This window comes from Dendropsophus ebraccatus, chromosome 7, assembly GCF_027789765.1.
Source record: "Dendropsophus ebraccatus isolate aDenEbr1 chromosome 7, aDenEbr1.pat, whole genome shotgun sequence".
NCBI classification, from domain to species: domain Eukaryota; kingdom Metazoa; phylum Chordata; class Amphibia; order Anura; family Hylidae; genus Dendropsophus; species Dendropsophus ebraccatus.
Window position 1 is genome coordinate 118629315 of NC_091460.1, and position 12756 is coordinate 118642070.

The following is a 12756-nucleotide window of genomic DNA, read 5'->3' on the forward strand; positions in this document are numbered from 1 at the left end:
GCTATGTACACACTACAGAACATGTATATAAAAAGGTATACAGCTATGTACACACTACAGAACATGTATATAAAAAGGTATACAGCTATGTACACACTACCGGATGTATATATACTGGTATAGGGCTATGTACACAGTACAGGACATGTATACAGCTATGTTGCTGTATACCTGTATATAAACGTCCTGCAGTGTGTACATAGCTGTATATACAGATACTGTACTATGTACATAGCTGTATACCTGTGTATACATATCCTGTAATGGCTGTATACCTGTATATACACGTCCAGGTCTCTGCTGAGACCCCTAATAATGACAAATAATAATAAGGACAATAGCCTATATGGCCCAGCCTTGTGTTGCTGCTCAGTGAGTTATTTTTTTTTAATAAGAGTATAAAAAAAAAAAGTATCACCAGGTTTGCACGGTCAAGTGGGTGTGGCTTGCAAAAGGGGCGTGTCATAATTATTGCTCAGTTATCGTTACCGCGGCTATATGTACGATTAACCGCGATAATAATTTAGGCCAATATCGCCCAGCCCTACCCTCCAGTGCCCTGTGTCCCTCTGCCATCATCTTCTCCAGGAGCCATAGCCCACACAGCTCTGGGAGTCGGGTCGTGACATCATTTTATCCAGGAAGTGACATCACCATGTTATCCAGGAAGTGAAGCCTTGATGCAGTAGTAAGTGCAGGGAAAAAAGCACTTTAAAAGCATTTCCCATAATAAGTGTATATTTGGGATTTGTATAACTTTTGGGGGTCAATACAGTACTTAAAGAAAAAAAAAAATTGCCAGACTTCTCTTAACCCCTTAAAGGGGTAGTCCACCCAAAAAAATTTTCTTTCAAATCAACTGGTGCCATAAAGTGCCAGCGATTTGTAATTCACTTCTATTAAAAAATCTTAAGTCTTCCAGTACTTATCAGCTGCTGTATGCCCAACAGGAAGTTGTATTATTTCCAGTCTGGAGAGCAGGGGAGGTTTTCTATGGGGATTTGCTGCTGCTTTGGACAGTTCCTGACATGGACAGAGGAGGCAACAAAGAGCACTGGGTCAGACAGGAAAGAAAACACCACTTCCTGCTGGACACACAGCAGCTGATAAGTACTGGAAGACTTAAGATTTTTTAATAGAAGTGAATTACAAATCTCTGGCACTTTATGGCACCAGTTGATTTGAAAGAAAAATTTTTTGGGTGGACTACCCCTTTAAGGACAGAGCCTGAAATGGCCTTAAGGACAGAGACAAATTTTATAAATGTCACTTTATTCATTAATAACTTCGGTATGCTTTTACCTATCCGGCTGATTCTGAGATTGTTTTCTCGTGACATATTGTACATTACATTTCTGGTAAAATGGAGTCGATACTCACAACGAATCTTTATGAAAAACACCAAAATAACGTGAAAAATTGTGAAAAAAAAGGCATTTTTCAAACTTTGAAACCTTTCTGCTTATGCAGAAAATGGTTATGCCACATAAATTATATATTAAATAGCATTAGCAACATGTCTACTTTATGTTGGCGGCATTTATTAAACTATATTTAATTTTTTTTAGACAATAGGAAGCTTAAAACATAAGCAGCAAATTTTCTGTAAAATTTCAAAATCAGATATTTTTAGGGACCTGTTCAGGTTCTAAGTGTATTTGAGGGGACTGTATGTTAGAAAGCCCCACAAAGCACCCCATTTCAGAAACTGCACCCCACGAACTCTGCAAAAGCACATCCAGAAAGTTTTTTTAACCCATTAGGGGAGTCACAGAAATAAAAGCGAAGTGTGTAAGAAATCAGAAAAAAATTATTTTCTGTGCAGAGATTTTATTGTAATCCAATATCTTTCATAATGATAAACCTATTAGCAGAGAAATGCACCCCAATATTGATTGCCCCGTTTCTGCAGTTTATAGAAATACCCCATATGTGGCCCTATTGCGCTATTTGACGCAACCACAAGCCTCAGATATAAGGGAGCGCCTAGTGAATTTCAACGCCTCTGTTATATTATACCTGACTTCAGGTTGGCAGATGCTCTGGGGTGCCAAAACCTAAGACACCATTTAGAAAACTACACCCCTCAAGGAATGTAACATGGGGTGCGGTGAGCATTTGGACCCCACAGGTGCTTCGCAGATTTTCAGAACAATGTGGTGTAAAAAAGGGAAAATTCTATTTTTTACACTAAAATGTTGTTCTAGCCTTAATTTTTCATTTTTGCAAGGGGATAAAAGAAAAAAAAAAAAAAAAAAAACACCAAACATGTAGCGCAGTTTCTCCCGAGTACGGAAATACCCCACATGTGGACATAAAGTGCCAAGCGGGCGCAGGACGAGCCTCCAAAGGGAAGGAGCACCAATTGGCCTTTGCAAGCTGGATTTTACTGGAATGGATTTCAAGGGTGTTTTTTTCTCTTTTAACCCCTTGTGAAAATGAAACATTTAAGGCTAAACCAACATTATAGTGTAAAAAATGTAACATTTCATTTTCACGCCATATTGTTCCATATTTGTGCCCATCACCAGTGGGGTCCATATGCTCACTACACCCCTTGTTACATTCCCTGAGGGGTGTAGTTTCCATAATGGGGTCACTTGTGGGGGGGTTCAACTGTCTTGGCAACACAGGGGCCTTTTAAATGCAACATGGCCCCTCAAAATCCAATCCAGCATCAAAAAGCCAAATCGCGCTCCTTCCCTTTGGAGGCTTACCCTGCACCCGCATGGCCTTTATGTCCACATGTGGGGTATTTCCGTACTCAGGGGAAATTGCTCTACACATTTTTTTATCTTTTAACCCCTTGTGAAAATGAAAAAAAATCAAGACAAGATCAATGATTTAGTGTAAGAATTAAACATTTTTTACACTAAATGTTGGTCTAGCCTTGATTTTTTCCTTTTCCACAAGGGGTTAAAAAAGAAAGTGAACACAAAACGTGTAGGGTAATTTCCCCTGAGTACGAAAATACCCTACATGTGGATATAATGTGCCATATGGGCACAGGGCAAGCCACCAAAGGGACAGAGCACCATTTAGAGGCTGGAATGGAGGATGGAAGCCATTTCGCAATTACAAAGCTCCTGTGCTGCCAGGACAGTAGAAACCCCCCACAAGTGACCCCATTCTGGAAATTACACCCCATAAGGAATCTAACGAGGGGTGCAGTGAGCATATGGACCCCACTGGTGACGGGCACATAAGTGGAACATGTGCCATGAAAATAAAAAATACAATATTTTCATTTTCACGTCCCAAATGTGGCAGTCACCAGGGGGCCATATACCTGCTGCCCCCCTTGTTAGATTCCTTATGGGGTGTAGTTTCCAGAATGGGGTCACTTGTGGGGGGTTTCTACCACCCTGGCATCACAGAGGGTTTATAATGTTGAAAAGGACAGGTGTCCATCAAATTCAACCTGTGTTGATCCAGAGGAAGGCAAAAAAAACCCTCATAAGGCAGACGACAGTAGCCTCATCACAGGGGAAAAATTCCTTCCCGACTCCATAATGGCAATCAGAATAATCCCCGGATCAACGTGACCCCTGAAATAGGAATAAGGGACAGAATTTAGATAATTTGGAACTCAGATGACGTGTGGTGCACCTTGAAGCGATCCAGTATGCAGAGGCCAGGGGGGGTGATCAGGACAGGTGTCACACTGGAAAATGGTGTCCTTCCTGATCCCCCTGTTACGCCACACTCTGCACTTCTTCTGGGGTCTCCTATTTTCCAGTGTGGGGGACGTCACGTGGAAAATGTTGTCCTGGTGCGATACGGGGTCCTTCATATCCAGAAGCGCCGGGTCCGCTCCATGGCTGCTAAATATTAGGGCTTTATTACTACTTCTGATATTTACGGATCGTGCCGCAAGCTACAGTAGCTCGGGCAGCGAGGGACCGGAAGAGGGGGTGCTGGTATAAAAGTTATCCCCGTACGGGTGGTAACCTTTATCCAGCAGTGGGAAGATCAGTTCCCGGACAATCTTTCCACTTGTTCCGAGGATGGGGGAGGGGGCATCTGGGGGCTGGATTCGGGTGTCCCTTCCTTCATACACTCTAAGGGTACGTGCACACTGCGGAATGGCGAAGGATAACCCTTTGTGCATTCCGCAGCTGGCACCCGCCGGCGGACTGATGGAGGCGCGTCTCCGCTCGTGTCACACTCCATTATATGCACGGGCGGATTCCGCCCTCTGTCCAATGTGTTCATTCTTTGGACGGACGACGGAATCCGCCCGTGCATAGAATGGAGTCTATGACACGGGTGGAGACGCTCGCCTCTATCAGTCCGCCGGCGGGTGCCAGCAGCGGAATGCACAAAGGGTTATCCTTCGCCATTCCGCAGTGTGCACGTACCCTAAATCTGTAAGAGTACCCTGAGGTACTCTCACAGAGTTTGTAGAATTTCACGCCATACCGTGATCTCTTATTGGAAAGGTACTGGGGGAAAAGACGTGTCTGGGGGGCAGCGTACGCTACTCTACCCCCCAGACACGTCACTGGATGATGAGGATTATGAGGATGAATGGAGGAAAGAAGGATCCCCCCATTCATCCTCACTGGCTGTTTCGGTGTCGGAGGAAATAATAACGTATGCGTCCGACACCGAACACACCCTGGGGGCCATCTTTATACGGGGATTGGTATATGGGGTATGTAAATGTGTAGTGGTGTAGTGTAAAACTTTATTTAATGTAGTGTAGTGTTTTTTACGTGTTTTTTTGACAGTAAGAAAAAATATCCCTTTGCCAAGAAAGGAGCTGCTGCTAAATGCCGCACTTATGTGCGGCACTTATCAGCAGCCAGTGGCGGTAGGATATAGGGGGGAAAAACGCCCCTACGCCAAAAAGGAGGAGTTGCTGATCAGCGGCGCACTTACGGGGGATGCTGATCAGCACTCAGCGGTGTTAGGGCGCAAAAAAAGGAAAAAATCTTTTTAACCCAAAGCAACTGATCAGTGAATGATATTCACTGATCAGCCGCTAGGGGGCGGTAGAGCGACGCTGCCGGAGATTACCGAGGCCCGCCAAACACGAGGACCCGAGCGATTACGAAGATTTCAGACGCTGGACGACCGAACCCGGAAGTGACCCGAAGACGACGTGAAGACGGCACAGACCGCAGATCATCGCTCCGGAGGCCCAGATCAGGTGAGTATGCTACAACTGCACCACACACACCTGTTTTGCACCCCTCAGCTACCTAGCTGAGGGGTGCAGAACGCGACTAAACTTTTTTTTACAGTTTGATCGCCATGATGGGCCGGCCGGTACTGGCCGGCCTATCACGGCGATCGTGGGGGTGGCATCGGCGCCATCTTTGGTGGGGACACTAATGGCGATTGGTGCTGTCTCGGACAGCACCAATCGCCATTGCTTTCCGGGTCACCGATGACCCGGAAAGCTGTTTTCAGCTGCTATATGCTGATCTGTATAGATCAGCATATAGCAGCGATCGTCGGCACGGGAGGGGTTAATCACTATAGCAGGCCATCTTCCCCGACCGCTGTGTGTGAACACACAGCGATCGGGGAAACATCGGGCGTAAGTATACGCCCGTTTGCGTTAAAGCCCACCCTGCAGGGGCGTATACTTACGCCCGATGTCGTTAAGGGGTTAAAGGGAATGTTTCACTTTGAATTTCTTTTACTGATTATAGAGTCAGAAAGGGTGGGTTCACACTAAGGAATCCGCGCGGTGAAGTGTAAATTCTTTCCGCGAATGGCAGAATCAGCCTGTGCATACAATAGAGTCTATGGCACAGACGGAGATGCGTGTGGCCGCGAGTGAGGACGAGCGACGGAATCCAATGGCACTTGTCCGCGCGGATACCTCAGTGTGAACCTACCCATACTCAAATGAATTAGATACTTTTTTCTGTTTCTATTTTATGACTAATTTTTTTTATTCCTTTTGTATATTGTTATAGGGGGCTACCATCTTTAGTGACAAGCTTTACAGGAAGCCTCATGGCCATAGACAATAGACTTTCCCCTTGAGATGATTGGGAAACATTACTCTGACCTTTGCAGAGGTCATTCCACAGAGGAGCTGCTGTATTGTCGTATACTGATGCTAACTATACGCTGGTGTCACCTGATGCTGCAATGCTGTACAGTTCACTTTACAGCAACCTCCTCTTATCTCCACAGACACAACAGGAAGTCACAGCTCAGCTTTAGCATCAGTGGTGAGAATAAAAACTGCAAGATATCACGATTAAATTAAAAAAAAAAAAAAAAAAAAAGTTTTTGGATGAATACACCAGGTACACACTTACAGCTCAGCCTGGAATGCTGCATATCTTTATTAGAATGTGAAAAGAGTAAGATTAAGGATCAATCAGAAGCAGCAGGTAAGAATATTGGAAATGTAACATAAGGCTAGTAGATCCTTCCATAGACATGAACAGGACATGACCATCACAAACCTAAAATAGCCTATGAAAGATGAAACTAGCCGGCTATGTGTGAACCTATTGAGGACTATGAGAGGAAAACTGGCAACAGCTGCATTAGCCAACAGAAGGCGGCAAATGAAGGCAAAAGTCAATATACGTATACTCCAGTATCCTTATACGATAAAATAAAACTGGATCTAGCTTAAAAGGGTTGTCCCATGGCTAAATAGTCAATGTTAAATCAAACAAGGCTACTTTTCAATTGGAATCTTTCTTTTTTAAATGTTCCTAGCTAGACATTGCTGTTGTACAACTGTTATGGCGCCTCCTAGTGTTTTTTTTTTTTTGTTTTTTTTTTTGCTTCTCTCTCACAACTTCCATCTAATGTTAGTGACAGAGGATACCCATGGCCAGTAGCCTGGTCCTACCACTCAGATCCTCTTGAATACAGGTAACAGAGTGATTACGGCTTTTAGACAGGTACTGGAGTACTAGAAGAGGCTTCTTCTCACCAGCACAGACCAAACTGGACCAGATTTACTAAGATTTTAAGATTTCTAACACATTAAGCTGGTGATTTTTGTGTGATTCTGAGAGCCAATTCCCCCAATGAGTTTTAAATTGAGATTAGCGAACAGGGTTCGGGTCGATCCGAACCCCAACGTTCGGTATTTGATTAGCTGGGGCTGCTGAACTTGGATAAAGCTCTAAGGTTGTCTGGAAAACATGGATACAGCAAATGACTATATCCATGTTTTCCACAAAGCCTTAGGGCTTTATCCAACTTCAGCAGCCACCGCTAATCAAATGCCGAAAGTTCGGGTTCGGATCGACTAGCATGCTCGAGGTTCACTCATCTCTAGTTTTAAACACTTCCGTTTTAAATTATGTGCAAAATTGAGACGTGACCTCGATAGAAGGCCCCAGCTTTATAAGAGGGGGTGTGGCCTAAAGTAATACTGTCTCACACCCTCTAAGGCTTCGTTACTGAGCAAAAGTAGCGGAATTCAGTTACCCTTCCACTCATAATGGGAGTCTATGGGAGGTGCGCGCTTCTGCTCTGTCCGCGCTGAAGAATGAAGCCTTACTTTATGTGCATCTCTCTGCCCCATCCACAAGCTTTAACACAGCATAATTGATATACTGTATATCAATATAAAACTTTTGTTTCTGTTTTCTGCTCTAAAATTGCTTCATCAGTGAACAGTGTCATCTAGGTGGGGCTACAAAGACGGCAGATGGGGCCCAACTGCTGTGAAGCCCTGCTCAGGCGACACTGTTAAATTAAATAAAAAGAAGAGTAAGGGGGTGACAGGATGACTAAGATGCTACAATGTGCTCCAGAAATGCACCAGAATTCTGCAGCAAGGATGGAGCAGTTTAACAACTAATAGTCGGACTGCCTCAGCCTCCGTGATAAAGCCGGACTCTCTAATCCAAGCTTTTATTGTTTAAGAATTAGACAGTTTCTCAAAACCCCTGCGTCATCAGCCGCTCAGCCGCGATCGGCTGAGCATAACTGTGCTCAGCCAATCGCGGCTGAGCACAGTTATGACGCAGCGGAGGGGGAACGGCAGCAGCGATTTGGCCGTCCATCCGAAGATGACGTTTGGCACAAGATGGCGGACAGGCTCGACACGAATCAGGTAATTTATAATGCACCACGCACTTCCGGGTATACGGGTGGGGGTGGTGGGACACGGGGAAGGGGCGATTCACAGACATAACATACATTACAAACTTGTATAACTTTGTAATGTGTGTTTTTCTGTGAATAATTTTTTAGCGCCACACTACCCCTTTAAAATCAGCTATCTGAAGGTACAAGTGGTTTGGAGGGGTCAGATTGTGGATACAGAGTCACTGTATGGGGGCAGACACACACACCACGACTGGAGAGGGGGAGAATGAGATCACTGCAACACATCAAAAGTTTTTTTTCTAGGCTATGACCAGACCATGTTTTTCAACAGCCATTATTTTAGACTAAAAATAACAGCTGTTGTCTAGCATACTTTGGCGGCTGTCATTGCAGTGACCGGCAGTGGTTCATTAATCAGATTCAGGTGTAATACTGGCCGCTTTTAACAACCTTTTGGGTTCAGCTATTAAAAAGTTAAATTGAGTTTAGGGAATAAAAAGATTGAATGATAAATAGAAACTAAATCATTGAATGATAAATAGAAACTAAATCAATGTGTGAACCACTAAAAATAACAGCAGGAAATCAAACGTCATGATCGCTAATTTGACGGCTGATGCGAAGAACGGTCGTTATGCTATATATTGTGTGAACAGGCAGCCATTGTTTGCACTGACTTCAATGGGAATCACAGAAGACTGAAAACAATGGCCATTATTTTAAATAAATTTGGCGGCAGTTATTCTAGCAAAAAAGTGTGTGAACATGGTCTTATAGTGACAAGTGCACTGAAACCTGTTCTGTCTGTGGTGACAAGAGGAGGCTGCTATAAAGTGATCTGTACAGCATTACAGCAGCAGATAGATAGATAGATAGATAGATAGATAGATAGCATCATTATAATACAATAGCTGCTCCCTGTGAAATGACCTCTTCACAGTACACAGTCACATTAATTTCAATGACTGTCTATTGTCGCCTGTGTCAAATGAGGCTTGGTGTAAAGCAGGTCACTAAATGCTGTTAAAAACTGGTGTATTTTATCAGTGCAACTACACTACGTAAAGCCACTTCTGCAATTATGATATGGCATTACAGTTTGCTTCCCTCTACACTCACAAAAGATATATTGCACAAAAATCATAAATCCTACGTTTTTAGGGGCAAATAAAGTGTAAAAATCATTGAGGAGTTAATAAATGTAGAAGTGTCTGCTAACCGTACCTGCAGCTTCTAGAAGAGCCTCTAGTCTTGCCTGTGTCTCTGGATCGACTGTTCTTAGATCTGTCCCATCGGCTGTGCCTGATAGGAGGAGCTTGGATGCAGTCTCCAGCATGGGATTCTCCAAATCATCTTGGTCCAAAATGAAAGATTCCACCTGTGTACAAGAATGGTAAGAAAATACAGCTTAAAATACTGCATTTAATGACAAAAATTATAACGGCTCCTTGAGAAGACCAACTAATTTCTATAGACTGTGTTCTGCAATATTTTTGTAGCCGCCCCTCCATCCTCTGTAGACAGATATACATAGACACTAGCTGCCCAAGAAAAACGTCAGAACAGATTTATCCTGTCAGCCATGATAGCCAGCGAGTGTGCAGGACCTACAGCTTGTAACATCTGTGGGATGCCACACAGAACCTGTATCCTCCACGCCCAACTATATGTGGTATTGTTTTACAAATGTCAGGTTTTCACCATGAAACTTGTCCTTTGGCTCTAAATATTGTAATCACTTACATAACCATTAGTCACACATTTTATTTGATTCAAACAACATCTTAGTGCATTAAAGCGACTCTGTAGCCACTGTGGACCCCCCCCCCCCCCAAACTATTATACCTTGTTGTAGCTTAGGCTTTCTGGTGGTATGTTTTGTAAAGCAGGTTAGGCTTTGATGAGGCAGAAAATCCACTTTTAGTAGCGGGGCTGCCGTGTCTAAGAGGCGAGGCCGAAGCGTTCGTGCCCTAATGCAGCGCCGCTTTGTGGTGTTGCTGGTCGTCTCCCCTGCCTCCCGTGCCGCCCCCTGCCCGCCTTCACAGGGTTCCATGTAAATGCGCATGCAGCATTTTTTTGAGCTCCGGCGCCGCTGTAGTGACATGGCCGGGTCCGCACCGCCTCCTTTGGCCATCTTCCACGCCCTGTTTAGTGACGCTCTTGGCCCAGCCCCGGCTCACATGCCTGTCAGCGGCCACCCCGCCCCATCGCGTAACATGTTGGCGCACACTGCCTACGTCATCTTGTAGAGTTCTTGGGATCTGGCGCACTAGTTATCAAACTAGTCTAGCCGTTCGTGTCAGTGCGCCTGCGTGGGATCCGATCCCAAAAACTCTACAAGATGACGTAGGCAGTGTGCGCCAACATGTTATGCAATGGGGCGGGGTGGACAGTGATAGGCATGCGAGCCAGGGCTGGGCCAAGAGCGTCACTAAACAGGGCGTGGAAGATGGCCAAAGGAGGCGGTGCGGACCTGGCGGCACTGCGGGGGCACGTAGACAGGCAAGTATACACTTATGTTCCCACATCCCCCTGAATGCTGAGGATTTTTATTTTATTTTTGCACAAGTTAAAGTGTTACTGTGATTTGTAGTAACTTTTGATATGGCACGAGACGTCAAAAATTACTGGGTTTTCACTTCATTAGTCTATGCAGAAAAAGAGTGGGAAGTTCAGACTGCAGAGGGTCTCAGGGGTGAGACCAGATGCAATCAGTGACTTGCGACATACCTGATGACAGGTCAAAAGTTACTACAAATAACAGTAACACTTTAAAGTCCCTGTTAGAGGTGACTTCTGAAAGCTAGAATTTTTTACTCAATGGTTATGTGACAAAAAGCACACAACTGCAAATCACAAGAGACGAAGAATCATTAGTCAAACTGGACTTTTACTGGGGAACCACTCATTCACATAATATGGCACAGTGGGCACCAACAACAAACTACTACAGGAATTGGCTATCTGGTTCCTGCAGCTTGTCATGTTTTGTGTTAAATCCAACCAACCAGACAGGGTTCCAGATCTCAGCAGCAGAGATATGTATTGTCAGATGCCGGCAGTAGGTCAAGTTATGCAACTAAGGCATTTACTTCTATGTTGCAATAACACACTGTTCATATTTCCTTTCAATATGTAAAAGAAGTATAAAGTTCAGGGCTTCGTATGACAACTAAATATTAGGGAAATGCAAATTTCAAGACCAACCTGCACACTAGTCTTGCCTAAATACCCACCCCTATGCACAGGCCTCTCAATAAATCAGGCAAATCTGAGGCTTCCATGTGGCAGGCACTCTCAGAAATCTTTACTTGTTGTCTGTGCCTTTACATGGCACAATCAATAGAGTGACCGAGACGCATGAACGATGTGCGGACATTATTGATAATCTTACCCCACAAAAGATCAAGCCAGCCGGTGAGCGAGCCTTTCTACACGGTCCACAGACCAGGTGAATGAGTGCTTGGCCCGGGTAAAAGAGCCTTTAGACAGCTCAAGCCTAGACAGATGTAGGTGTCTCATCCATCTAGCAAACTAATCCTACAACGTGGTCTAAGTTTCTAAAATTTTTGGCTGACTTACCTTACAACATCTAATAAGGCTAAAACACAGGATAAATGTTGTGCACGGCACATGTGTCAGTCTTCTGGCATATAATGAGCCAGCTTCTGGAGCGTAATACAGATAGTTTTATAGATTTGTAATTTACTTCTATATAAAAATCTCAAGCATTACAGTACTTATCAGCTGATGCATGTCCTGTAGAAAGTGCTGTAATCTTTCCAGTCTGACACAGTGCTCTCTGCTGCCACCTCTGTCCATGTCAGGAACTGTCCAGAGCAGGAGAGGTTTTCTATGAGCATTTGCTACTGCTCTGGACAGTTCCTGGCAGGGACAGATATGTCAGCAGAGAGCACTGTCTCAGACTCATAAGCTGCTGTATGTCCTGCAGGAAGTGATGTATTCTTACAAGTATGGGAAGGCTGGAGATTTTTAAATAGAAGTGAATTACAAATCTATATAACTTTAATAGATTTTTGATGGGGTACGCCTTCAAGGACACCTTAGTACCCCATCATGTGCGGTGACCATATGAAGGGCAGAGCAAGCTGCAGGTGTCAAGAGTAGGGAATAAGAGAGATGCGGTAGAGTGGTGCTTCGCCCGTCTGGCCGCCCTTGTATCCTACCAGAATCTTTGCCCTTCTCTGCCTCTCAGATCTCGCTGCTGTCTGATGGTTTTTATTAATTTTTTATTTGGTATGCATTGGAAGAGGGGTAAGTGTTATACGGCGAGTATATCACTATATTTTAACTTGAGTATATCCCTATGACTATATTTTAACTTGAAAAGGTGTGCATTGTCTTATACGCCGGAAAATAAGGGGCAACAAGTGCATCAAGAGAGCCTGCCTTCTATATAAGGTATACTGTTTTTCCTTATTTAGAGTCAAAGCGTGAATTTGCAGGGACGCCCCCTAACTGGAACACCTACTGGTCATGTGCAGCCCACAGGAGACAGCAGATCTCCTAAAAGAACACAAGAGCAGTAGAGGCCTACATCATCCCCCTGTATGTTTGAATATATAAAGGCAGCGGGCGGATGTAGACTACATAAATAGTATTTAGATATTGTACAATAAGTCTTTTTGGAGGGGGTTGTTATGGGGTCCTGTAAAGCATTTTACTAAAGCCAAAAGTGACACAAAAGCG

The 12756-nt window shown here is 44.2% G+C and overlaps 1 protein-coding gene across 6 annotated transcripts in view; it reads right to left on the bottom strand.

Annotated features, from left to right (window-relative positions):
- The window catches only part of ANKRD17 (ankyrin repeat domain 17), a 96793-nt gene that overhangs the window by 49100 nt on the left and 34937 nt on the right, over positions 1–12756 (bottom strand). For all 6 annotated transcript variants that reach the window (XM_069978298.1, XM_069978301.1, XM_069978299.1 and 3 more), the window contains one exon: positions 9271–9424. In XM_069978298.1, the coding sequence (XP_069834399.1) occupies positions 9271–9424 (154 nt within the window). The remainder of the gene's footprint in view (positions 1–9270; positions 9425–12756) is intronic.